The sequence below is a fragment of the Centruroides sculpturatus genome, unplaced genomic scaffold, assembly GCF_000671375.1.
Source record: "Centruroides sculpturatus isolate CEXI.00-Female unplaced genomic scaffold, Cexi_2.0 scaffold2236, whole genome shotgun sequence".
Classification (NCBI taxonomy): domain Eukaryota; kingdom Metazoa; phylum Arthropoda; class Arachnida; order Scorpiones; family Buthidae; genus Centruroides; species Centruroides sculpturatus.
In genome coordinates, this window is record NW_019386391.1 from 13,825 (window position 1) to 39,224 (window position 25,400).

A 25,400-nucleotide genomic window follows, 5' to 3' on the forward strand; every position below is an offset into this window, starting at 1 on the left:
TTATGTTTAACATTAATCTATAAACCTAATGACATTGTTGACTTGTTTTTATGACATTATAAAATTTAAATGGTGCGCAATTGAACTGCAACACTGTTGAAATCAGCAAAATCATAGTTCAATCAGGTACCACTCAATAAATCTAGAGTACATTATAAAATTAAACTGTACATTCCAGTAATTTTAAAGTAGAAACAATCTTTAAACAAATTCACATTCGATGCACGCTACATTCTACGAAAATATTGTCATTAGAAATGATGACTTAAAATAAAATGTACAATATCATCTTTCGGATTATAAATAGATAAAATGTTATTGTGTTTATTCAATTGTGAAAAACATATAATATATGAAAAATGTCTTTTATTATTGATAATGATTGTAACGATAATTATAAATACAAATTTGTTAGAAGTGAATTATTTACAATATTGGAAGAAATATGTAATGTAAAAATTGCTAGAAAACAGGAAAAACATTTTTTTCGATTACATATTTAATGGTTAAACACCTTCAAGAATAATATGTAGAATATTATAACTTCGTTTTGTGAGTGATTTATTAATAAAATTAAAATTGCGACGTAAAACTATACAAAATTTAGAATAATTACTAATATTTACATCAACAATAGTCTGTTTTATATATGTAATGTAATACATAACTCTAGAGCTATTGCAATTCTAAGCAAAGAAATGTATTGAATGCAATTAGAAACATAATTTTTTAATTTGCTTGTAATAAATAATTTATGAAAGAAAAAAATTTAACTCGGACAATCTAGATAACTGGAACAAGATTGCAAGAGATTTTATTACTTAAAAAGCTTGAATTTTACCAAGAAACTGGAAGAATCATAGGAAAGAAACGCTTCTAAATGTTTAAATAAAATTATTATTTCTAAGTTTTAAGTGAAAATTTAATTATATTATGAACGAAAACTGTTATATTCAGACTAAACAACTCAGAACTATAAGCCAGATAATTCTAGACCAATTTCTCAAGAAGTTATATTCATTAAATCCTAAATTTTTCACCCAGTAATGGCCGAGTGGATAAAACCCATTGAACACTGGAAATTAGTCCCGTTTCCCGCTTCGCCAATGAACTGACCATGTGAAATTTTCCGGCTTTTTTCACGTTATTAATACCTAAATAGGGGCCAGTTTCTTATTAAAGACTGACCCCTATTTAGATCCAGTTTTTAATTAAAGATCTCAAGAAAGATCCAAATTAAAGACCCAGATTTTCATTAAAGACATCCCCATCCTCAGATCGTCCGTGTGTCCAGTTGCCATATACAAATAATACCAATAAAAACCTGAATTTTGTTTATAAAACTGAAAAAAAATCACACAAAATAAATAGTTCTAAATTAAAATTTAAATTTAAATGCGTTCAAAAATCATATACGCGATAAGTTCAAGATACCTACCAACAATTAAAAGGAAGCATCTTAAATACTTTTCGTTCTTCCTCCTCCTCCTCTTCTAACAAAATATTTGACTATTCCTTTGTAATTTTAGCTTATTTTTTAACTTTTCATAAACATCGTCATCGTTTTACTGGCAGATATCCAATATTTTACATACCGTTACTCGATTACTAAGCTCGTTACTAACGTTACAGTTGCAGAAATCTTTAACTTTTAACTTCAACCAGTGATAATTTATGAGTTTCTTTAGGGCTTGTATTTAGTTATATAAGTATATGAATGAATGGTATGTATCATTAATAAAATATGAAAATAAGTCTTAGTTTTTCTACTCAAGAATTAAATTATTAATAGAAAAATTCAATTATTAATCTTAGAACCGAAATAAAATGATGTATAATAATTATACAACAAGAAAATTTGACACAAACATTAATTGTAGGTTTATAGGCCTTATTAACATACCAATATGTCTACTGATGATTTAACATTTTCTTACCTGATATTTACCGGTGATCGTTATTAAATGCCTATATTAATCACTCTTTAAAGAAATATTTAGCAGGCCAAATGTAATCAAATTTAGTATAATAACACTTCAGAACACAAGAAAGACATTTCCAAGAAAAAGAAAAGAAAAAGAAAAGATACTAAAACGTGCCACTGCGGTACTTTTGGCGCTACAAGCAATGGAAAAACAGTTTTATTTGTGGAAACAATTAAAATCGTAATACTTGGCTTGTTCTAGTTTTTGTACACAGTAAATTAAGAGCAAACGTTGCGAAAAAATAATGTACAAATACATGCATATTTTACTTATTTTAATTTCTCATTTGAAGGCTTACATTTTAAATGATTATACTTAAAACAAATAAATGTATTGATTGCATTAGTATAATATATATTAATGGCGAAATCAATTACAATAGGTCGTAAAAGTGGTGTTCACACTACTTAATATAACTTAAAAATAACGAATATACTTACTCGTTTTCCGATACAAGATAACTTTGGCTACGATTATTCATGTTTATGCTGCTGTACGACATCCGATCGGGTGTGATAAACTAAAGATATTTAAGTAAAGTAACTGTATAATTGCATAATCTATAAAAGTCAAAGTATGACAATAAAAAAATTTAATTATCATTATAATTGTATTAAAAAAAATTGCTTGTAAAGTCTATAAAATTGATAAAATAATCATTTTTCAGATCACTCTTCTTACAACCCCCGTTTTTAGGACTGGTATTCATTTTTATATCATAAACATAAACAATTCTTAAAACTCATTCTAATTCCTAATACAGGAATCAGAGTTGCTGATTTTCGGGGGTTCGTTACTTCGCCCCCGAAACGTCTAAAGTAATTCCGAATATCTCCTTATAAAGGTAATCGTTTTCTTAGGTGGTGTGCAAAATTTCAAGATTTTCTATAAAGCGGCTGCCGAAATATAAGCAATTGAAAAGTGAATTTTCTTCTCATTTTTTCTTCATTCCGCATTGCAGACGGTCGTAGAGAAAAAAACTATTGAGTCTATAAAGCTCAAATTTTAAACTTAAGCATTTCTCGTTATCAATGAGGTGCTCGCGAAACTTCCGAGCCGATAGGTCAAAGTTTACGATTGTTTCCCATAGAGGTATTTCAGTTTTACGACTTAATTTTATGCTAATAACGATAAAACTGCATGGAAACAAATTAATCTTATTCAAAATGTTACTCAGAATTAAAAGAGCTCAAATTGGCGACATGATTTATATTTGATGTGTTCTAACGTTTAACAACTTAGGAAGTGCAATATTACGTGTTCTATACAGGTAATCGACTTCATATTAACATCAGATTACCGAAAATTCTTAATGAAGGAGCTCAAAAGTATTTTAATCCAAACGTGTTCCAGTATTTTCATCCCATCTTGAACAATTAACATTTACATTTGTTTCAATTTCAAAGCACACTCTATCACTAGTAATGGATGATTACAGATCAAAATCCTGAGTATCAGTCATCATAGAGTACGAAGCAAAAAGCTAGAGAGCAACTCCAAACCTTCGCAGGTGAGCGTAATATATAGTTTAGGATGTTAAATTATCAATTAGTCTATAATTACGTTATCACAAAAGCATAGGCCTTTACCAAAGGCCTCGCTCTTTTAAAAGGCTTTAAACGTTGTTTGTTGACGTTCAATCTCGGCCCTTTATTTGTAATCCAATACTTGTTAAGATCTTAGACTGTAAAGTATTGATTATCGTATGATACGGATTTAACGTATATTATATAAAAGGGCCTTACGAATATCAAGACTCTAGTGACCTTTCTTGTACAATAAAAAAGGTCATTGAACAGAACAAAAACGAAAACCTGTACTCAAAAGGAAGACAGGAGGACAATACAATTTGATAGAGGAGAGTTGGCAGTCCTAGGCCTCAAGCAACCTGACACGCCAGTTTTTAAATATTTTGTATTAAATATTCTCAAATACGAGCGAATTTAACAAATATTTCTTACAAATTTTGAATTACACTTATTAGCTTACCTCATTTTTCATTTGAATAAACTTGTACTATATTACGTGTGACATTTTGAGATTTTTAAATTAAAAATCACTTTCTTTAATTAATAAAACAGTTTATTTACGTTTTTCTCATTTATTTACAATATTCTGAATTCCTGCTATCGATAAAATCAGGACATTTAAATGTCAGATCTGTCTATCATCCTTCCTTTCAATTTCCGCCATATTGCTATGGTGGCGGTGAAAGTTCTGTTTTTAATTGTTTTATTGATTTTATACATTTATTTATTTATTTAGACTAATTTAATGAAGGATTTGGGCCCTTATTTCATTTTTCTGAAGTCTACTCAAATCTCCCAGACCTTCATAGGATTTCTCAATCCTTCTTGAGGTCTGTCATGTCTTCTCAAGGCTTCTCAGGATTCCTCGCCCGTCTCGGACTCTCTCAGGCCTTCTAGGATGCTTCATGTCTCTTCATGACTCTCAAGCTTTCTCACGATCTCTCAGGCCTTCTTGGGATCTCTTACTCTTTTCAGGCTCTCACAGGCCTTTACAAATTTTTATTAATGTTAGAATCAGAGACTACAACTCTATAAATTTCAATTTTTGGATTACAATTTTTGCTCTCTCCTAGTAATTTTTGTCCTTGGGTCGAAATCCAGGAGAGTGCAAGTGCTCGTTTCCCTCCCTCTATGGACGTTCATAGTCAGCAGTCATAAAGTATATCATCCAAAACATGTTTGTTTCGATTTATACTTGTTTATTACATTGTCAGAACTCAGAATGCACAAGTAATGATACATATAGAAAGCTTTACTATGAAATCATACCTACTTAATTTTAATTACACAAACGTGCATAGTAAAAACAGTAATTCGGTAAACCTACTTTATATATAACGAACTTTAACATCCCCTCGCCTGAATTAGTCCGTTAAATGGAGGTTTTACTACACTTTAATTATCTATTTTTAAAGTGAAAATTCCTGTAAGGTATGACTTATGACATTATATATATTCAGAAGAGTTAAAAGTTATATGGTATTTTACAGAGGATACGATTCACATAACCCAAAAATCAGTCTTTGATCTTAAATCTCAGCTTATTTTCTTTAAATTTTTATATATTATATACGAAAATTTAAATTTTTTTACATAATTTTTCTATTTTTCTATGTTATTTTATTATGCCACATCATCATTCTTACTCNTAAAATAAATAAAATCTTTTAGAAAAGAAGCCAGAGGAAGAAATTAATAATAAGCAGCATATTGTATATATAAGCATTTGCGAAAGCGTTGAGTTTATTTTAAATATACGTAAAAACCCTTAAAAATAAAGCAAATTTAATAATTCTCTATGATATGGAAGCGATAATAAAATATGAGATGTTTAAAATATTCGCTACACTCTCCCCTTTCAGCCATATTAAGTCATGCGTATTTTATAATACCTTCTCTCATTTTCCTCTCAAATATAAAAAAATAAACGTATAAATTTACATTAAATATGTCAATTTATTAGGGAAAAAAAAGACAATTTCATTATAAACTCAACATAAAAATAAAGAGTGCGAACAAGAAACAAAGCATTATTTTCTATTCAATAAAGTGTAAAGGAATAGAACTAAATCTACATTTTCGTAAATTTTTTTTAAATAAAAAAATATCTTAAATGTATAAAAGATATGAAAACATCAATAAAATTTATATATAACTAATATAGCGATATTAAAAACTATAATGCAGTGATGAGAGAATAAAGTGTGTGGAAAGTAAATTTCGTCTTTCGATAGAGTCTATATAGATGATCGGTTTTAATGTTAGAAAAATATATATTAAAAAGCGAATTAATTGCAAATAAATATACAAAAAAACATGTAGAAGACACCTACTTACCAACTAAACAATTCTGGAAATGACACCTCTACACCAGGTGTTTAGTTTTAATACAAATATATCTACACCTGTTACACAAACACTTCGGAATTCTAGACCTCATTTCTAACATTTAATTTTATTAATAAAATATTTTATTACTTTTATTATTATTTTTTTAACTTTTAGGTATATTTCATTTCCTTTTATTATTATTATTATTATTTTTTTTTTTATCTNTGAGTGGCCAAAAGTCAGTTAACTTCGTTTCGTTTGTCCCAGATACATTCGTAAATTGTTATTTATCTGTTAATATTTCATTCTGAACAATATGTAAGCAGTAAAGTATTTGAATACGATATTAATTTAGTTTTTACAATTGTTAACTGAATTTTGGGCCACACATATTTAATTAGTTTGTCACGGTAGGAATAATATTTGTTTTTTTCACTATATACCTGGGTGGAACATCCACGAAAAATACCCAGGGCTTTTCGATCCATCCGGTCGATCTCGGATCCCCAGAGCGATAGGCTACCACAGTGGCGGATTGAGTAGTTGAGAGGCCCCAGGCGCAATTCAATTTTGAGGCCTCCCTCTAGATATTTTCATTATCTTTACATCCTACATTGTGCTTTCTACGCGCACGTTTTTTACTCTGATAGGCAGTAAAGGATTATGTTCTTTTGAGGCCCTAGGCGCAATTTTGTTAACAAATAAAATCCTTAAATAATAACAAGTTTTTCTTTATAATAAACGTTTTAAACGTTTACAAAAGTCTTAGAGGCATATTATCTTTTTGCTATGTAGTTTTTGTGGTCCCTTGTGAAAACGAGACCCAAGGCGCGCGCCAGAGGAATGACTTTTCCTCTAGTTGCATTTATTTAAAAGCGAAAAGGAAAAGTCTGATGAATCTTACAACGAAATAAAGTTAAAGAAAAATAAAACGAAACTACTCTATTAATATTCCTTTTTTTAATTTATGACCTGCCAGTGTTTTTTTGCAGCTTCTCAGACCATTTCCTTTAGCTTCGACAGATTGCTGGCGTTCTCCATCGTTGCCATTTTATTGTTGTCGTTACGCGAAAGCCAAGTTGCCGAGCTATTGCAAAGCCATGTGCTAATTCAAGGGAGGAGAGAAAAATATGATAGAAAATTCAGCCTCGAGGACGAAGAAAACTGATGCGCTTAATATCTCATGCAGTAAATATCAGGAAATCTAACTGTAAACATTATCCAAATATTCAAATCAATGTTAGTTTACAATATATACGTATACAAAACAAATTTGTGTGTCATTCATTCATAAACTTTTGCAAACCCAACACCCAACTAACTGGTTCAATAAAATGCCAACCAAATAGGCATTAAATTAACCTCTTCAGAATATCTCATTAATATTGTCGTTTAAGTTATAAGATTCTAGCGAATAACTATTCTCTATAATCAACAGAATGCAACTGAGAATGAGCAATTATTTAGTGTGACATGGTCACAATGCCTGGCAGCAATTTTTAATCATATTTATTTAATTTAAAAATATATGCTCTCAACCTCAAATTGTACTGTACTGTAGTGTCTTGCCCCTGTACATCATACTTTACCGTTATCAATGGTGTCGTGCCGGTCATCTAACTCCTTTCAAGGGAAAATTCTTGAATTGAAATAATGTAACTTTCGGTTTGCAACAGAAGTTCTTTATATAGTTAATTGGGACTTCCGTTCTTAATTAATCTTTCCTTGAATTTCATTTATTTAATACCGTTCTCGAGATTAAGAAAAGACACAGACAGACAGACAGAAGACAGTGGGATTTTATAGGTCTAGATTTTTTTTAAATTGTAACCTAACTAGAAAAACATTGCATTTGTTTGTCTGACTTCTTGAAAAATATTAGTGCCAGTGAAACCTGACGTGGTACAAAATAAAAACAAGAGTGCCAATTGACGTATTTACATTTATAACTTATCAAAGAAGCCAATTAAGTAAATTATTTACTTGTATATTGTAATGAATAAGAATTTCGATAGGTGATCCGAAAATGTCGCCCTTTTGAAAGTGCCGCCTGAGACGACCGCCGGCCCTGAAAATATGTACATAATTCAGTCTTTTACATTGAAAATTTTTACAAAATCGCCTATATTTAAGATGCAAAACTTCATAATGAAAGCAATTTCAGCATTAAACTCCCAATGTTTGGAATTATATATATGCTCGTATCTCAAGTGTAATTTACCAATATTCTCATATCGTCAACGGTCCTAAATTTATGATTAATAAATATCTATTGCTATCCATTGTTTATTGTCCGGAGGACTTCCATAACCGGATGACTCAAGTAAATGAATCTTGCGTAAAATTAATTAGTTACGTCTGCCATAGACTTAAACATTTTTCAGTTTTACTGTGCCCGAACATTCTAAAATTTGAAAAAAGCTAAGAAAAAAATTTACTCCTAGAACCATGTCGATTATTTTTACCCGTTGAACATTTAAAAATCCCTAAGTTAAAGGATAAATCCCTAACGTTGCAACGATTCATGTACATTAGCGGTATGACTTAATGTAATTTATTTCCATAATCATTTCTCGCTAAAAATATTTACAATAACGAATTTTATTAATTATTTCTAATGTATTAAGATTATTTTAAAATACAAAACAACTTATTTAACTTTAATTAATTAATATTTTATTTTGATAATTAAATTTTAAAAACTCGCCACCTATTATCGAATTTCGTAACTATTCAATTTGTTCGTCTGGCAATTGACGTTTAGAATTCGGCGATTTTTAAATATTGTTTTATAATCTCCGAAAAGAGTAAGAAAAGAAATATATTTTATTTCAATGAAGAGTTTAAATAGAAGGTTTTCAAGCGAATATTTCAGGTCGTATATTTGAATATTTTTAAATAAATACGTTTATACGTATGAATGAAGTCTAGAAGGAGATTAGGCCTAACTTTCATATTCGAATGTAGGAAGTTAGGCTTAACTCCTTCGGAATTTTTTATAAATATATAATCCACTGCAAAAATATTTTAATAATAAACACAATTAAATAAGCTTGTAGTATAGAATGAACAGGTGATGATGTTTTGAAATCCAGTAAAGCAATACATAAACAGAAAATTGGATAGTTCGAAATCACGTTAGTTCGTCATTGTATCTTTGTCCCGGTCGGGGATATGGAGATTTACATGTTAATTTCTTCGTTTAGATCAGTGATTCCCAAACTTTTTCGATCCAATGCCCCCCTTTGTTCCATAAAGTTATACCCAACGCCCCTAACTAATTTTCTTTTGTGTGAGAAAGGCTTGGAAATATTCTTAGACTTTATATGAACCGCACAGGCTTACACTTTGTGTCCTTAACGCGCATTGTTCTCAACATCTGGAAACCATTAAACGTAATGTTTCTTTTTACCCGTTTAAAAGAGGAAAGGGAAAAGCTGTCAGTGACCCCAACCTTTCCCTATGGTTACCGTTCAGTACCCTGCCGCCCACTAGATTTACTTGCCGCCCACTTTGGGAACCGCTGATTTAGATCTACTGTAAGTGTCTTCATAATATAAGAGAACAATAGACTAATAATAACTCTAATCCGATCAATGGGGCTTTGCTTTTACAGAAACACATTTTCGGATGTCACCTTAGGGTGCGACTATGCAGACGCGAGCGAGCGAATTTTCCGAGCGAGCGAGAATATCTACCGAGAAGAGACGAGACGCGATAAATATCGAACCCTGTCAGATATGTGCGAGAACCAGAAATTCGCTCTGTCCAGTGATATTTCTCGCTTCTCGCTTGTGCATGGCTTTCCTTTGCGAGAACTATATCGCTCGCAATCTCTTGCTCGCTACTAATTCGCGTCTGCATAGTCGCACCCTTACCCATGGAATACTCGTTTTTCTTTTATTTCATAAAATATGGCTGGTTTTCGGGATTGCAAGATTGGGCTACATTTAGAGGCTCTCACAGGACAGCCCAACAGTGGCCAAGCGGTTCCGTTCCCTGAACACTGGAAGTTCGGTCGTGGGTTTGCGCCTCGTCAGGACTGGCTGATCACGTGGAGTTTTCCAAGTTTTCTTTACGTCTGTAACGCCTGAATAGGGCCCAGTTACCCTTAAAAAGGACCTCCTGGAAGGCATTCCCCTAAACAGATCGCCTAAGTGTTTATTTATATTATGCAGTTTATTTATATTATTAATTGACAAAATTATCGTTATATATAAGTAGCCATATTCCGTTTGCTTAATAAATTTAATCAGTTAAGTGGCATCTAGCATATACAGAAATATTTCAGTCTCGGATAATTCGAAATTTAATAAATCGAATTCGCGAATATTTTATCCCCTGAATTTCGAACTAACGAGGATTTCCTGTATCAACATTCAAATTAAGCTGTAGAATATAAGAAATAAAAATACAACATGAGAAATTAATTAGACAAAAAATAAACTATCAACGAGTTGCTGAACTTTCCCGGCAATATTTAAAATTTTGGTGGCATCATCTGTTATCCATTTCATTAAAACACTTTTTATATTTTTAATTATTATAAAATGGAAAAAGCTTAATTTTGAAGGTAGGGATGGGTTGTATAAAAAGTGTACGCTAATAACAAGTAAATCGTCATTAAGTCCGACCTACTCCAGATATACACGATCCTCATAATCTCCCCACCCCTCGACATTTAACCACCAAAATTTAATATATCAATCCTCCTAATAAACAAATCTCTCTGCAAAATTTCAGAAATTTTCAAAAAAGAAAAATAAAATAAAAAGCAAAGGAGTTATTAAGCTTCGAACAGGGCGAAAAAATTGTGTTCCCACTCCCAATGTTTTTGCATTGACGTTTCAAGGTGTTCGAAGTCCAAAAATGTAAAAATCTTGGAGGGCCATTTTTTATCGATTGCCATACTTTTCCTCTATTATAAATAACAGACAAGAAAGTAATAAAAGTATTTTTCTTCAATTCGCCCAAGATGGCTGACTAAATAAAACCATTGAACACTGATTGTCGTGAGTTCGCGCCTGACCGCGGTCTGGCCAAATTGAGTTTTCCGTTCATTCTTCACGTGGCTAACAATTAAATAAGGCACTTTTCCGTAATCCCTTTCCGCTCCTTCTTTAATTTAAGCTGCTTCAAAAAAAAAAGGAACTGCAAATTCATTTACAATAAACTGAATTTGTATTTGTAAATTTCTACATTCTTCTGATTTTATAATAAGTGTATTTTCGAAATCTGACGTAATTTGAAATTACGACAAATGACATATTAAATATTTCTCAACGTCCAAGCTCTCTGATGGAACTGAGCGCACCTAACAAAATTTAAGCATAGGGGTCAAAATAAAAACAGCTTTGCATGCGTCTAACGGAAAATAGCCGCGAATAACGAACGAAACACATGAACAAAGCAATCGATGGAGATTTTCTCCATCTCGGTAGGTATGAGGATAGCCTCTCCCGTGGCCGGTAGGTACGAGGATAGCCTCTTTTGTAAATAACAAATGCTTCTTTCTTTTCGGCTTTGCCTCAATTCAATCGCGATACGACAAAGTTGCACGATAACCTGGTATTATTACCAAACATTTTATACTACCATTTATACTATTATACTATTTATACATAACTAAAAATTAAATTCTTTCACAGCCATTCTTTTATTATGAAATTTAATTAAAATTTCGAAATTTGTTTTTCAAAATTAAACTGTAACGAAATCGAGCAAAATAGATAATTTCATATTAGAAATATTGAAGTGTCATTGATTGATTATATTCCTTAGAATTAAAAACAAACTCAAAACAAATTTAATTAATTTAAAATATATACTCTCCACCTCAAATTAGTGGCTTGCCCCTGTACATCATACTTTTCATTTAACAAGAGAGTCGTGCCGGTTATCTATTAACTGCTTTCAGGGAAAAAACTGTTTAAATTGAAATAACGTGACTTCCGGTTTGCATCGGTAGTTCATATATAGATAATTGGGGTCTCCTGTCCCTAAGCTGATCTCTTTCATCTATCTAACTCTGCTCCTGAGATTACAAGACAAACAGACTGATGACAGTGGAAATTTATATGTTATAGTCTAATTTTTTAAAATTGCATTCCAATCAATAATAATCTAGATTTTGAAATGTTTATATATCTAGATGTAAAGATTAGTAGAATCATCTTTTTATTTTCTATATAACATTTATAATTCCTATTTATTCTATTTATTATAACAAAGTAGTTTTAAGTACTCGAAATTTGGGAATATTTGAATTCGAGAAAAGTGATATTCGCTCAGCTATAACGAAAAATTCAGCAACGAGTTGCATAACTTTCCTGGCTATAATGTGATCTTATTTACAAAATAATTTTTATAAATTTAATTACAATATAACTTAATAAAATTGTGTGGGGCGTCATCTGTTATGAGATTTTGTTATAAAAAAGTTTATTTTTAATTATTATAAAATGGCAGACAGCTTAATTTTGAGATTATGGATGAGTTGTAAATATATATGTATATATAAATCTTAATAAGTAAAATCGTCATAGGTCTGACCCTACTAGAGACACACACGACCCCTTTATCTCTTTACTCCTCGACCTTTAACCACCAAAATTTAATAGCATCAATGCCCCTCACATACAAGCCACCATGCTAAATTTCGATACTTAGTCTTTACCCTATCCTAAGGTATTAAGCGTAATGAAACGCCAATACACACAATCTACGGATTTTTTTTTTTGGATTCAGGAGGTCTCAAAACGTGGAGAATTGAAAAAAAAAAAACTTGGCACGATTCCTATACTCTCCCTTGTTATCTACAATAAGTAACAAGGGAAAGTAAAATTATAGATGCATGGAGTGATGGCGCAGCGTACGTTCAGTGACCTTGTTGTTGTTTGGATGAAGCAGCAAATCTTTAATATTTAGTTTCAGAAAATAAAAAATTCAAAATTACTACCGTAATAAAAACTGATGTTAATAATAATAATTGATTAAAACCACATTAGAATTTTGGACCGATTTATCATCACTTACGGCGGTATTCTGTAGTGTGAGTTAAACAGAGAGTTGACGAACTCCAGTTTAAATCTTACTTGAAGTCAGATTATGAGTTATTCATCTTCCGTATTCAGATAAAAATATAATTCTAGGGTAGTGAAACCCTAGAATTAATGTTTTAAAACAATCTTGCGTTCGAGATTAAATAAATCATCCTTTGTAAGCTGCGTCATGATTGGTTACAAGAAAATGTATGTATAGAAAATGGCAGAAACACATGGATATTAACGCACGATGTAATTTCGGCACTTTCGAAGAAAAAGTTACTATTAGAATTAGTAGGAAAGCATAAGCAAAGCTGTAAGAATTTGCTCTAGAGGTATCATGATATTTTTTTCTTGAACGTTGTGGTTGAAGTTTTTCACTAAATCGACCTAATAAGCATTTTTAAATATCCTTTTTTATGCAGATCGAGAAATAAATTCACCTTCATTCAATTATTCCAAATCATTTTTTATCTCACCATTAATTTTTCCTATACAGAAATCACGACAGTGACGTCGAAAGTATTGCAAATATTTCAAATTATTCTAAATTTTTATCATTTTCTCGTCTTCGCTACTGCAGGTCGCCATTTTAAAATGAGCGCAATTGCGCAAGCGTTAACTTTCGATTTTAACTCTATATACCAACTCTAAACACCAATATTTCGAGTCAGAGTTAACTGAATCTGTTAAGATTACTCGACTTTGTGAATGCCAGTTTCACGCAAACTCTAGATTTAACGTTTACTCGCCCTGCAGAATACGACCGTTAAAGGAATGGAGATTAATTGCGGGAAGCATGACTCCCACATCCTACAGCGGTGCTCCCTGATCAGTATCATTGGTGATCCCTTCTCCACCCTTCTTACTCAAACCCGAGACCTTAGAGATAGTACACATTAGGCGTTTTGAAGCACGCGCTTTGGTAACATAAAGCGCGTGCTTCAAAACGCCTAATGGGGTGAGGCGAGGGACTTAACTTTAGATTAGTTTAACTAGTTTTAAGTTAGTAATAAGTTAGATTTAAGATATCTATAAGTTAATTTTAAGTTAGTCTGTAAATTCGCTGTTTCTCCTAGTTGTTTCAGTTACATTATTCTGCTTCTTACATGGTCATAGCTTAGTTTCTGTATTACTTTAGTATTACTTTGAAGCCTTTAGTTTTAAGCTTTAAACTTTACTCTGTCGAGCTTTTATGTAGCTGCACTACTTATGGATGTATGCTACAATTCAGATTTTCTTTTAGACCCACGGCTTTGCAGCCTAAAATTGCACGTAAACATGGAGGGAATTGTAACTTTACGTACACCGCTCAGAGAAATCCTTCCTTTCTCTTCTTTCTATCTTCCGCCGGCTAAACACTTTGTGTACGGCCGTTGTCTTTCGTTTAAATGATTGTGGGAGGTTGGAAATGGTTTTAGAAACGACGACATGGATTCGAACGTTTCAGTTTTTACATCATACAATTGTACAGTACTTTAATAAATAATTGCTCTGTTTTGAATGCAGATTAATTTCACGAAATTTTGAAGGTAATGTTCGAATAATCAATCGTTTTAAGTTGTAATCGTACAGGAGGCGTTATGAATTTTTCCGAAGCGAGAAACGTTGAACGGAAATTTTCTGTGATTGTAAATCAATCACAGAAAATAGGTCTGCAACCTAACAAATGCTGTTAATAGATTAACTATCCTTATCTTGTGTAGTACTGTATTTACTAACAAAGCACTAAGCGTGTAAAATAACATAATTTGCATCTTACCGCTGAGGCGTCAACGCCCGGCTTACGGAAAACGAGAGGGGTGATCAATACACACAGTAACGATAGGCGGGAGTTTGAATTGCCGCCAGTAAACATCATTTCGAGCCTGATGAAAAATCGTGAGAGATCCTTTTGCGATTTAACGAATGTATGCACGGTTTTCTTTGTCAAATGAATAGTTTTATTTGCAAAATCGATTTGATTAGCGGCGAGTGGGATCCTTGGGGGAGACAAATATTTCTAAAATGATGATTTTGTAAGGTCCAGTTGCCCAAATAACTTATTATTGTTATTATTTTATATTGTTTCCTTGTTAATAAAAGTTATTGTTAATAAAATTTCAGAAAATTCTATTTTTTAACTGCATTTTCGTAAATAACGAAAATTTTCGGAATTATTCGTATTACTTTTCCCCTTAATAACTACATCGTTAAATTCGCGTAAATCTGTACGGCTTTTAACTATATGCTTAAATTTATAGGGAAAGCTATAAGAAAATATTTCTAATAATTTATTCTTTATTTTGATATCTACTAATTTGAGCATTCTTATTTATAAGTTTAGTAAGTAATCAATTCAGAAATAAGTAGATTTAATGATCATTGCAATGTAAAAATGTGTGACCTCTGATATTGAACTAATTTTGAAAAATAATAGACACAGGATGCAACTATTACCAACTATAAAAGTGAAAAACGAAGATGTCGATATGTTCGAAGAAAAAATAACAGTTCGAAATGGTAATGTTTACATTTTATATGAGTGATGATAATCATTATCCTTATCTTTAATAAAAATTGATTTATTGATTACCTTGAAGACAATCTCGACAACTGTAAAACAGAATGTTCGGATATGGAAGTGGATGAAAATGGTAAGAACATTATGTAATTTGTGTGTGTGTGTCTGTGTGTGTAAGGGTTCTCAGGAAAGAGATTACTTCCTCTCTGCTGAAAGCTTTATCAACAAATTCGATATCGTTGGAAAGATTATGCTCACAAATTAATACTTCGATCTTTTCAGTTTTTGACTGATTTTTGCGGTTTCACTGTATAAACCACGAAGCCTTTAACTGCAATGGATGGTCTGCCTGGTAAAGCGGCTTTAATATAGCCGAATAAACAAACCAATGACATAGAATGTTTTAAATAAAACTGTCTATGATATTGGTTTGTTTGTCTAGGTGTATTAAAGCCGCTTTACCGTACAGCATTCCCTCGTAATAATGTATCGTATAAATTCGTTATTCATATCATACCTAACTTAATGTGCGGCGTGAGTCGTAACACGCAGCACATTCTGACGTTCATCATTCTATAAAATTATAAGTAATAATGATATAATTTATATAATAAAGCTTTATTAATCTGAATTATGGCGTTTGAATTAAGGGATAATTCGATATGAAAAATCATAAATTTAACATTATCACTGATGAATCCGGAAATCATCCTTTTGGGAAAAAATCGCACCAGATACAGCTCGTTAATTTTATACTGTGCGTGTCCTAATAGTAGTCTAAGTACCAAGAAAAATATTTAAATATTTTTGAACAAAAATTTAGTGTCAAGCAGTAGATGTGTCAATTGCTATATAAGAGGTATGGTCCGTGAAAGTGATGTGAAGATAATTTTAAAAAATTGCTTGTTTAAATAAAATAATATCCAGATTAACGAATGCTCAATACATTGTTTCTCAAATTTAATCTATAGTACGCGCACGTATGTATAAATTATAACGAATTGTTCACATCTTATCAATGAGTATGATAAAATGAAAAAGAATATGTCGGCCTTTCCTTTAGAAAGAGACTCCATTCCTTACATGAATCGATGTAATTTAGACAATGACATATGTTACATGTAGTATCTTTGCATATCCGCTTGTAACATTGAATACTTTTCTAATAATGAAAAGAATTATTTAAATTTTTCCATGTTATATTCGGAATTATTGCCTATAGATATTGTTTTCATACTAAATATTGCCTTTCAGATAAAAATGATATCGTTAAAGGAGATCTTTTGTCTACAATAGGAGTAAGCGACAACGTCAGTCTCTATTTTCCCATAGGAGTGGGCATAAATTACAACAATGACACTATTATATGCGACACTGGACATCACATGGTATGGATCGTAGATGAATTTGGAAGACCTAAACAAAAAATTCATCAAAAGAAAGGTGAGTTAGAAATCATTGTGTTAAATATAACGGATAAATATAACTTCTGTCACGATTACGTTTACGATTATATAGCTTTTCAAACTTTAGTTATAGAGAAGTTAGACGTTTGAGTTATACATATACTAGAAAAAAATTCTTGTGCAGAGATTGAACAGGGGGATTTTAATTGAATTAAAATTCTACAGTTCAATCGCTCGACACAAACGTGTATCACCAAATTCTAACATTTTCCAAATTTATTAGAACTGTGTTTTACCTTATTCTGTATCGTCTTCAAGTTGAAAATTAAAGGCCTTTTTTAAAATCGTCTTTTGTTGAACAACAAATAGACTTGAGTTATCCATTTACATGCAAGGTACTGTACGTTTGGAGCTTTGTGTATGCTCCTCTTTAATTGCCTTTAAATTACAAATTGATTTTACATTTTACAATTTTTTTAACAAACAGAACATAAAACACACATTTACCTTATTAAACTTCGACTGCATGTGAATCTATAGAAGAATTTTACAACAACTATTTCAAATGGGTCCAATTATGAAAATAATTCTTTACAATTTTTTTAACAAATAAATTTTTTCTTTAACCAATTCACATAAATATACGCAGGAAAGAGCCTATAAAGGAAGGTTGACTTTGCCAAAGTTGATTGTGTTCCAATAATTGCAAAAGGACATTAAAGAAGACTACAAGAATCTTTTTGTATATGTCTTCAATATTGTACATTTTTTAAATATATATTTCATCCTGGATTTTTAGAAGTTTTTTCTTTATAATGTGAAATGCTTTCTACTGTTTCATCATTAGCAGTATAAAATAATACTTTTTCTATTAATAAGGCAATAGAAGTTAAAATTGAACTGATAATATTTACACTCACTGCAATAATCAAGGTAATGCAAACAGTATATGATTTTAGTGATCATTATATAAACATTTATCCTATCACTCAACATAGTTTGAACTTTAAATGAGGATTGGAAGCATTGTGGATGCTCTATAAAGAAATTCAAAAATATTTCAAAAGCAAAATAAACCAAACTTCAATTTTCAGAATTTTTTGAAACAGAATTGTGATACTTCTCAAACAATTCAAAACACTTTTATAATCTGTTTTCATTTTTTTAGTTTATAAAAATTTTTGTTACATTATTTTATTTTTGTTGTAAAATTAAATTTTTTATTGTGTAATATATATTTAGTGTCATGGTTATCCTTCTTCCCTAACTCTTTATTTCTTAAAGAATCGAGTCTGTTTTGCAACTGTGGTTTTATCAATAATGTCAGTTTTTTGGGATATAACCTTTATAGTTGATGAGGGATGCCTGTATTTATATTATTTAGAATTTTATTTAATTATGACAATATTACGAGTGGTTATAATTAAATTCTCCTTACTCAAAGCCCAGTGGAACTGATTCTAATGGACACACAAGGTGCGTTCCATAAGTAATGCGACTAATTTTTTCACAACATGACCATATGCCGTAGCTAGTTCTAACCTGCTGTGCTAGGTGGGGTGTTAGTTTCAAAACTCACCCGGTCTCGTTTGCCTTGTAGTGCTACAGCACTAATTGTATTGTAAACAAATGTAATGTCTTGTTTCGGTTTATCTCGTATCAGATTATGGATCCGAGTATGTAAAATTTTCGTTCATGTCGGAAATCACCTTTTTGTGGTGTGTGCTCACTGATTGGGTGNTTTTTTAAAATTAATTCCTAAAATGTATAAGATTCTGTATTACATATTCTCCAACAGCACAAATCTTCGGTGGTAAAATGACTGCGTGACTTAATGACGATCTTTTATTGATAGCCTTCTTGTCACAGTACCACAGTAAACATTTGAAATTAATAAAAGTTCAATTTTCATGTATGCTATAAACGAATAGCAACATACTACAAAACAGGCTACAGCATATATAATTAAAAATTAAGAGAGAAATTGTGAAGTAATCAGTAGAAAATTAAAACCCGAATTTCGATTTTGTAGGCATTTATAATTTAATATTTGAATTGTAAAATTTAGTTAGAAAATTTAAAATCTATAAGTTATTAATTTGTGACAATTAAATAATGCTTTGTTTACTCGTGAATTACTTCTGAATTTATAATAATTCAGTTAAAATTATTGTTTAATACATAAACTTTTTTAAATCTTACAGCAACAAACTTCTACAGACCTTCAGCAGTAGTTGTATTGGAAAATAACAATTTTGTCATAAAGGATAACTTAGGACTTTATTTATACAACAAGGATGGTATTTTTATTCGAAGTATTGGCGAAACGGTCCTCTGTAAACCTTACGGTAAAACAATTTTTTATAAAAGCATTCTTTTTTGCGTAAATTATCACACTTTTTAGATATAGATGATGAAACACTATTTCTATGAATATGAGAATTGTTCACTATTTAAGTAAAAAGTTAATAATAAATATTAATGAAGGCTAAATAATGAGATAAATAATGTTTAAAATGTGTTTGGGGAATGATTATTTTTAGAGATGGGCGAATATCACTTTTTTCTCGAATATTTGAATACCCTAACTACTTAGTGAATTTAATTACCTCATATAAGTTACTTATTTAATATTTCTGTATATATACTGTCTACTTGGACCTTGTTTATTAATAGGACTTATACTGGTGTAGTTTCTGATTAGCAAAGAGAGGAGATCTTACTTGTTAGTCAAAAGTCAAAACAAAATATCTTTATTTTCACCTATAAAACAGTGAGGAAATAGAGGTAAAAAGAATTCATGCTTATTTCTTTAATTTATTATCTAACTTTTGTTTATTTCAATATATTAATAAAGTAAAAAAATAAAAAGAAAACAATTTACTAAATTTTAAGAAATGAAACTCAAACTTTTAATTTTGTCTTCGAGTTTTAAAGTATCTTCTTTAGGTACTCATATCTTAACTACAGTATATTAACAAATATTGTCTCATTCTCACATATTGCAAATTTTTATTTAAGTAAACAGAACTCAAAAATGTTCAGAATTTAGTCTGCATATGTACAGTACTTTATTTCTGTCTCGCAGCAAGTCTTACTAACGTCTATTAAGTCATACTTTATCCCCTCCCACCTAAAAATATGCTACAATTAGTAGACACAAAAATATACTACAATAGGTGACAGAAGGGGTTTGAAAATAATGGCGTCACAAAACACATATTGTAATTTTTTATGGTAGAAAATGCGCAATCAAGTCGAATACGAATAAAATTAGATGTTCAATACAATTTTATAAGTTCCTTTGCTATCCTAATCGATCAATTATTAAATTTATTTTTATATATACAATTGTTTATATGATATTCGAAGATGACAAAGCAAACACAATAAGAAACGTTCAAATTTCAAACATTTGAATTTTGTGTACTCATCTATAATTTGATAGCAGAGTGATATTCCTAACAGAAAGTGTACAGTACGTTCGCAAAAATTTACTGCACAGATCTGTGCAGTAAATTTTGGGTTAAAGTTAAAGATAATTTGAAAAAATGGACTAGTTTTTCAAATGACCAATAGCACACGTATCATATGAAGTTTATAAAGCACTTTAGTTTTTAAAATGGCCTTATTTGAAAAGATTCCGTTAAAGTTATAAAGGCATATATTATAAAATATGCTGTCGGACAACTCTAATTTAATCCACTTTGACCCAAATCGTGTTTCTATACAGATTTCAACATCATAGAATTTAAGGTGAGAAACATGCTCGTGCGTGCAAATCCGGTCGTTATTGATAGCAAATATACATTTATCGGACCATCCGCAATATAATCGTCGTGTATCGGTACATGTTAATAAAGGGTAGGTTATTTATTAATTAATTATTCAAATATTTTTGAGTTAGCCATCCGTTGGTTATTTCTTGATCTACCATCGTAGCCGTACGAGAAATCGAATATTGAATAGTGTCTAGTATTAGAGAATTCGCGGATACTTTCGCCTATTTCTAATTTGCATCAGTATATTCATTTACATACATTATTATATATCAGAATATCATTAATTTCACAATTAGATATGAAATGATCTTTCTTTCGATCTTTCTGAAATCAGAAAATATTGAAATTCTTACAGTGCAATAATATAAAATTTGAATTTTTTACTTAAATTTTGATTATAATTAATATAACTTTATAAATATTTTTTCTATAATTTTTATATAATGTAGAGGTTTCATATGAATTTTACATCGTTATTCATTAATTTACAGGACTTGCAATTACAGAAGACGAAAAATTGATAACATTAAACGAGACATGGAAATCAAGTCTCTTTGTTTTCAACAAAGATGGCGGCGTAGAAAACCGTAATTTATACGAACCATTATTGAAGCGACATGATAAATCGAAATGTCGATTTTTGGCATATTACTCTAATCAAGTCGTCGTATCCGATTTAGGTAGGAATAAATATACAGAGAATATTTATGAGATTTTGGATGGAATTCAGAAATATCACTCGAGCCACTCTCATTTACTTTACACTCATTCAGCTTTACTCACTCAAAACGGTACTCAGAAATAAACGAGCAGCATGAGTCATCGCAAAGTGAATGAAATGAGTTGAAAATAAGTGAAAAATGAGTGACATTTAAGGGACACCTAAAATCCCTCTCAAAATGAAAGATTGTGTTTACTTCCATATTTTGTAAAAATTGTATTTCTTTATCAAATGCAAGAAAACTGACTGTGTTAGCATTTCTAAAAGGAACAAGCATGGAATCACTATAAGCAATGAATTCAATTGAGTGGCATAGCATTATGGGCCCAACAGAAAATTTTATAGAAGGGCAAAGCTTGACAAATAATTACGTTATTAAATTTTATTTCCTTTTTTTGGTGTTTCTTAAAAAAGATAGTTTTCCGTGGTGGAACGTATAATGTTACATATCTCAATCACCTCTAAGATTATAATTTGTGGAATTTTTTTACTCTATTCCAGGGAGGGGAAAATTTCCCGTTTATATACCAGACAGTTTTTATATGCAAATTTGGACTTATTATACTCAATATACTTAAAAATTATTCAGTGCTACTGAATTTGATTCATTACTAGTAGTCCTTATATTTTTTTCCCTCTTAAAAGCTGATACAATCAATTTTCTTGTATTCGTTTATATCTTTGTTTTCGGAGACTCCTTCTTCAGATAATGTTTTCGTCGTCTGTTACAAACGATTTTCTCTCTTATGTTATAATTCACACTTTCGATAATCTCATAAAATTAATGAAATAATCACGTTTGGATGCAATAGTACTCCGTGATGGTGACTGCAGTTATATCACATTTTAATAACGAAAGTATGACACATTTTCTGATACGCGCACTCATTCCACTTTCACTTTATATATTAAATGTGAAAATGAGTTGCATTCATTCTCAACTGAGTAAGAAACCAGAGAGTGTAGAGTGAGGGTGATTGGTTCTTGAGTGATATTTCTGAAATTATCTAAATTACCGAATGATTATCAGGTCTGAGCAAGATATATAAAACTACTGTGGATGGCAAATTGATTAAAACATTCGGCACTTTTGGAGACAATGACGGAGACTTGAACGAACCATCTGGTATCGCTTTGGATCCGAAAGGTACCATGCTTATAGGCGATAGCAGAAACGATCGCTTACAGGTAAATTAACATTAAGTAAACATAATCAATGTAACGGAACTTAACACTGATTTAATATTACAGATATTTGATTGGGAAGGTGATTATCTCGGTAAAGTGGCATTGTCTGATCTCATTCGAAGACCATCAGACGTAACTCTAACCAAAGATGGCCGTTTATACGTTCTCAATTATTTGGATCATTTCTTATCAATTTATCGTCTTAAAATGAATGAATGAATTTTTAAATGGTTTCAGCGCATTGCCATGACAAAAGCCAAAGCATCGAACATAAAGAGAAATTTAATTCTTTGTTTTTGATGTCAAATACAGATTTTTTTTTTCAGTTTAATTTTTATGTAATATTCTTCCATAGAATATAGTACATTGATTGTTAATTTTATTTACAAAATGAAATTTACATTAAAGTAAGTCTACTTTTGATTTTTAATTTAATAAAATATCCACGACACGCTAACATAAGTTAATGTTAAAAATAAATTATTTATAATGGCGTAGCCATATGAATTTATGTATATGTAATGTATTGATATTTAATGTAGATTATACAGAAACAAAGTTTTTGTATAATCTACATTATACATCTTTTAGAAGTCGATTAATACTGTATATCAAAAATTACGAAGTTACATCAGTTTGATCATTTGAAAGATAATTGCAAAATTAATAAAAACTTATGAAAACTGGAATATTGCAAAGTATGAAGTCTTTAATAGAGTAAAAGGTTTGATTAGAACAAAGAAAAGTAAGTGAAAGGTGCTGAATTTTGAATTCAAAACAAAGCAAACATTATATGAATAAATAGTAACTTGAAGATTATTAATCAATTCAAAGGTCCTTGTGTAGACTTGAGAACGAAACAAAAAATAGAAATTATTTTTGAAAACAATCATAAGATGAAATGTCTTTTGATAGAATACTTTTGTCATCACGTTTCTATTTTGTGTGTGGATTGTTATAAGAAACTATAAAGAAATGATATCTGACATTTTTGCGCTTGAACTGCTATCGTTAATTAGTACAGTATACAAGCGTTAAAATTCTGCGATTGTTTAATAGATGAATTATATAAATCTGATTATGTATATATATAATTGTATAGGCTTTACTTGTGATTATACACGACATGGATTAGACAACCATTAATGTCCTATATGTACAGTATATAGAAGTTTACATATAAACAAGTCTTGTATATATAAATTTGTAAGTATATATATATATATATATCTACGACTTATTCTTATATATAATAATATAGTCACACTAGATGTAGAATAACAGTCATACAACGGAGCATTTTATTAGTAAAGTAACACGATAGCGAATACATATCAAGTGCTATACATTCGTAGCAACCAGAAACAGAATCAGATCGGTAATTAAAATGCAGCATTCCATATGCTTTAAGTAGGGACTTTAAAATAAAACGACCATTCCGGTAATTGATTTCATGCATATACTATTGATATTATATTTTGTAAACAGTTTGAAATGTTTGTGTTATGTTCTGTTTCTTTGTGTGGTGATAAAGCATTTATTAGTGTGTAACTTTTAATTTTCTAAGAAATAAAAGTATGTTTAAATATATTTCTAATTATATTTTGTTTTTAAAATTCAAAGTACATTTTCTCATAAATTCATAAACTGACATTTGAAAGAACAAAATCACAATTATACCAGTCCTAGTAGCCCGGTTTGTCCCCTAGTGGGCGTTCTAGGCATTTCATTACAGATTATAGATATACAAACAGCGCGATCAATGGCTTATATTATTAGATATTCACTTTTCATTCTAGAAAAACACTGTTTCAGCTGGAATTAATTTTTTTTTTAATTTTGAAATTAACAAATTATAAAATTCTATTGAATTACACTGTATAACTTAAGTAAAATATCTATTTGATGGAACTTCCGGCAGTTCTCTACACACAAATTAAAAGAAATTAAAATAAAGGTATCCAAGTAGGAATGCTGTGTTATACAAAACGGTTCGAGAATTGGGGACATCCTCGTACTGTACAAACGTTACAATTTTTTAAGTATAAACACCGTCATTTGATATTTTTTGTTTCAAGCAAACACTGTTGTCTCACATTTGCCATGGATTTTAGAACATTGAAATTTTCAATGTTTCGATCCTTTAGCTCGGTTTTCTTTAATTAATGAGAACTGATGGTACAATTTTCTTCCTTGTCCTAGCTTCATATTCTAGCTTACCTATAAATCAAGTGTCGTCGTTGATGGCAGTGTTTTGTTTTTTATACATTAAAAGTTATTACATAAAAGACTAAAATTTTTAAAGATCTCTTAGACAATGAAAATATTAGACTTTATGAAAAAAGTAGAGAAAATCAAGATATTGCCAATACTTTAGATTAAGATCAACCAGAAAGCTCGATGATACTTTGTTACAAAAGAAAACGTCCTCGTTTAACGGTGTTTAGCAATGAAATTAATGTGTAGTATTAGTATTTTGATTGTGATTTATTGCTTTGATTTAATTAATTATTGATTGCTTTAATACAGTAATGGCTATTAGTCAGTTAACCAAGCATTTATAATGAATTTTCTGGTTCACGAGTCGTATAGCATCAGGATATTGTGATCATGTACAGAAACATTTAATATGTAATTGTTTTTAATGTACACATTTTTAGTGGTTATTATTTTTGAATAAATCTTGAGTAAAGCCAGATGCTTAACAAGTCTCAGTGATCAGCCAAAAAGATTCAGTACCCAGCCCTTCTTATAGTCAGCCGTGTTTCTTATTGAGCTGCAATTTTCAAAAATTGTAAACCTATAAATTACCACTAGCATCTCTCTCTCTGTCTGCCTGTCTGCCCTTCCTTAATCTTGAGAACAGAAATAGATGAAAGTCGAGACTAAATATGGAAAGTTTAGAGACGGGA

The 25,400-nt window shown here is 30.5% G+C and overlaps 2 protein-coding genes across 6 annotated transcripts in view; one reads left to right on the forward strand and one right to left on the reverse strand.

The window, feature by feature from the left end:
• The window catches only part of LOC111614802 (neprilysin-1-like), a 40,794-nt gene that overhangs the window by 12,655 nt on the left and 2,739 nt on the right, over nt 1-25,400 (reverse strand). Inside the window, exons 1-2 of one of the 5 annotated variants that reach the window (XM_023356164.1) lie at nt 14,651-14,931; nt 2,426-2,505 (exon numbers count right to left, since the gene is read on the reverse strand). In XM_023356164.1, the coding sequence (XP_023211932.1) occupies nt 2,426-2,505; nt 14,651-14,749 (179 nt within the window). In that variant the 5' untranslated portion in view covers nt 14,750-14,931. Of the gene's footprint in view, nt 1-1,438; nt 1,595-2,425; nt 2,506-3,974; nt 4,002-5,851; nt 5,920-14,650; nt 14,932-25,400 lie in introns of those variants that run through there. The other 4 variants (XM_023356167.1, XM_023356166.1, XM_023356165.1 and 1 more) reach the window with 4 other exon arrangements.
• LOC111614803 (tripartite motif-containing protein 2-like) lies at nt 8,563-24,033 on the forward strand. The gene is made up of 8 exons (XM_023356169.1): nt 8,563-8,720; nt 15,308-15,390; nt 15,471-15,524; nt 16,646-16,834; nt 19,002-19,145; nt 21,071-21,259; nt 22,331-22,488; nt 22,552-24,033. Exons 1-8 carry the CDS (start codon nt 8,680-8,682, stop codon nt 22,705-22,707), a joined length of 1,014 nt encoding a protein of 337 aa, XP_023211937.1. The 5' UTR covers nt 8,563-8,679; the 3' UTR covers nt 22,708-24,033.